The sequence below is a fragment of the Poecilia reticulata genome, unplaced genomic scaffold (genome assembly GCF_000633615.1).
Source record: "Poecilia reticulata strain Guanapo unplaced genomic scaffold, Guppy_female_1.0+MT scaffold_236, whole genome shotgun sequence".
Classification (NCBI taxonomy): domain Eukaryota; kingdom Metazoa; phylum Chordata; class Actinopteri; order Cyprinodontiformes; family Poeciliidae; genus Poecilia; species Poecilia reticulata.
The window spans coordinates 194,641-196,361 of record NW_007615028.1 but is presented as its reverse complement, the minus strand read 5'-3'; the positions used below and the strand labels follow the sequence as shown (position 1 = coordinate 196,361).

At 53.4% G+C, this 1,721-nt stretch overlaps 2 protein-coding genes across 3 annotated transcripts in view; one reads left to right on the top strand and one right to left on the bottom strand.

Moving 5' to 3' along the window:
- Positions 1–654, top strand: part of chek2 (checkpoint kinase 2) — a 6,873-nt gene extending 6,219 nt beyond the window's left edge. The window contains exons 14-15 of one of the 2 annotated variants that reach the window (XM_008402533.2): positions 97–183; positions 260–422. In XM_008402533.2, the coding sequence (XP_008400755.1) occupies positions 97–183; positions 260–358 (186 nt within the window). In that variant the 3' untranslated portion in view covers positions 359–422. Of the gene's footprint in view, positions 1–96 lie in introns of both variants that reach the window. The other variant, XM_017303285.1, reaches the window with a different exon arrangement.
- A 96-nt stretch (positions 655–750) lies between these two features.
- Positions 751–1,721, bottom strand: part of gstt2 (glutathione S-transferase theta 2) — a 3,450-nt gene continuing 2,479 nt past the window's right edge. The window contains exons 4-5 of the mRNA XM_008402531.2: positions 1,085–1,261; positions 751–1,016 (exon numbers count right to left, since the gene is read on the bottom strand). Of these exons, the coding sequence (XP_008400753.1) occupies positions 870–1,016; positions 1,085–1,261 (324 nt within the window). The 3' untranslated portion in view covers positions 751–869. The remainder of the gene's footprint in view (positions 1,017–1,084; positions 1,262–1,721) is intronic.

Genomic DNA, 1,721 nt, shown 5'->3' with positions numbered 1-1,721 from the left:
TGATGGGAGGTGTAGTCTGCAGCAGGGCATGATGGGAGGTGTAGTCTGCAGCAGGGCATGATGGGAGGTGTAGTCAGCGGCTCTCCTGTGCTTCAGGACCAGCCGATGCTGCAGACGGCTCACAGGCTCATGAATCCAGCAGGAGATGATGAAGATGATGCTCCATCTGCTGCTGTTTCCACGGTAACCACACACGACCACACACCTTCATGCAGCACGAAGCCCGGCCCTCACAGCAGCCCGGCTCCTCCACCTGCAGGAGGCGGAGCCATCCTTAGCAGGAAGTTTAAATCGGAAACGAGGAAGAGGAGAGGAGGAAGAGGAGCATCTTCATCACCCTGCAAAGAGGAAGTTCTAGTGCTGCAGAACCAGTCCGGTTCTGGTTCCGGTTCCGGAGCAATAAACAGACCCAGAAAAATCCATCTGCAGTGTTTTTATTTAAAACATGTAATGATTGAAGAAAACAGAGATCAGAACCAGGAAGAATCTGAACTGATTGGATCTGGCTCTGAGGATCGGTCCGGTCCGGTCCGGTCCGGTTCTCAGAACCAGAGACTAAAACATTTAATCCAGTTTATCTATAATTTAATCTAAATTATTTCTATTCAAACCTTAAAATGATCAAAGAAGCTGGTTATCTGAACCGGGTCCAGTCAGAACCGGGTCAGAACCGGGTCCAGTCAGAACCGGGTCCAGTCAGAACCGGGTCCAGTCAGAACACCACTGCAGCTGAAGAATCAGAACCACAGATGGAGAAAATAATCATCTTTATTCATCAGAACCGGCCAGGCACGGTCTACATGACATCATGAGGTCGGCCAATCAGTGAGCTCCGGTCCTAATGAAGAAGCTCCACCCCCTCGGTGATGTCACAGCCTGGCGCGGTGGCGGTCTCTGACGGCGAACAGCACGGCGTGAGCGTCATCAAACGACTCACCGACGGCCGACTGGACGCGGCTCCTCCAGCGCCGCAGCTGGGGGCGGTCCTTCAGGATGTCCCGCCCACTTCCCAGTGGCTGCAGACACAGTGAGCGCGCTCAGAACCGGCCAAGCCCCGCCCCCGCCTCTCCAGACACCAACTCACCTGCATGAGCTCACAGACGGCGAGCAGGTCGGCCACGGTGATGTCATCGCCGCAGAGGAACGGCTGGCGCCGCAGGAACATGGACTCCAGCCGCTCCAGTGTGACGTCCAGGTCCGACAGGGCCCGGTCCAGGCGGCGCCGGTCCACCGGGACGCCGAGCTGAGCAGGGAGCAGAACCTGGGGGGCGGAGCCACATGGGAGGGGCGGAGTCAGAGGGGCAGGGTAATCAACCAATCAGCTTGTGTCTGTGCATTTCAGCATCACGGCGTTTCAAACAGCTTTAATCACAAAGTCCTGCAGCAGAGAATCAATCAAAACGTCATTAAATCCATAACTGATCACGTTTCTGATCAACTGACCAGGTTTAGTCTGGATGTAAAGGAGCTCAGGGTTTCAGCTGTTTTACACTTTTCTGGAAGTTTGGTCCAGATCTGTGGTGCATAGAAGCTGAAAGCTGCTTCTCCTCGTTTGGTTCTGGTGCAGAGCAGAACCAGAACCAGAACCTGAGGGTCTGGAAGGTTGATGCAACATCAGCAGATCTGTAACTCTAGATCTATAACTCTAGATCTGTAAGTCTAGATCTGTAAGTCTAGATCTGTAAGTCTAGATCTGTAACTCTAGATCTGTAACTCTAGAT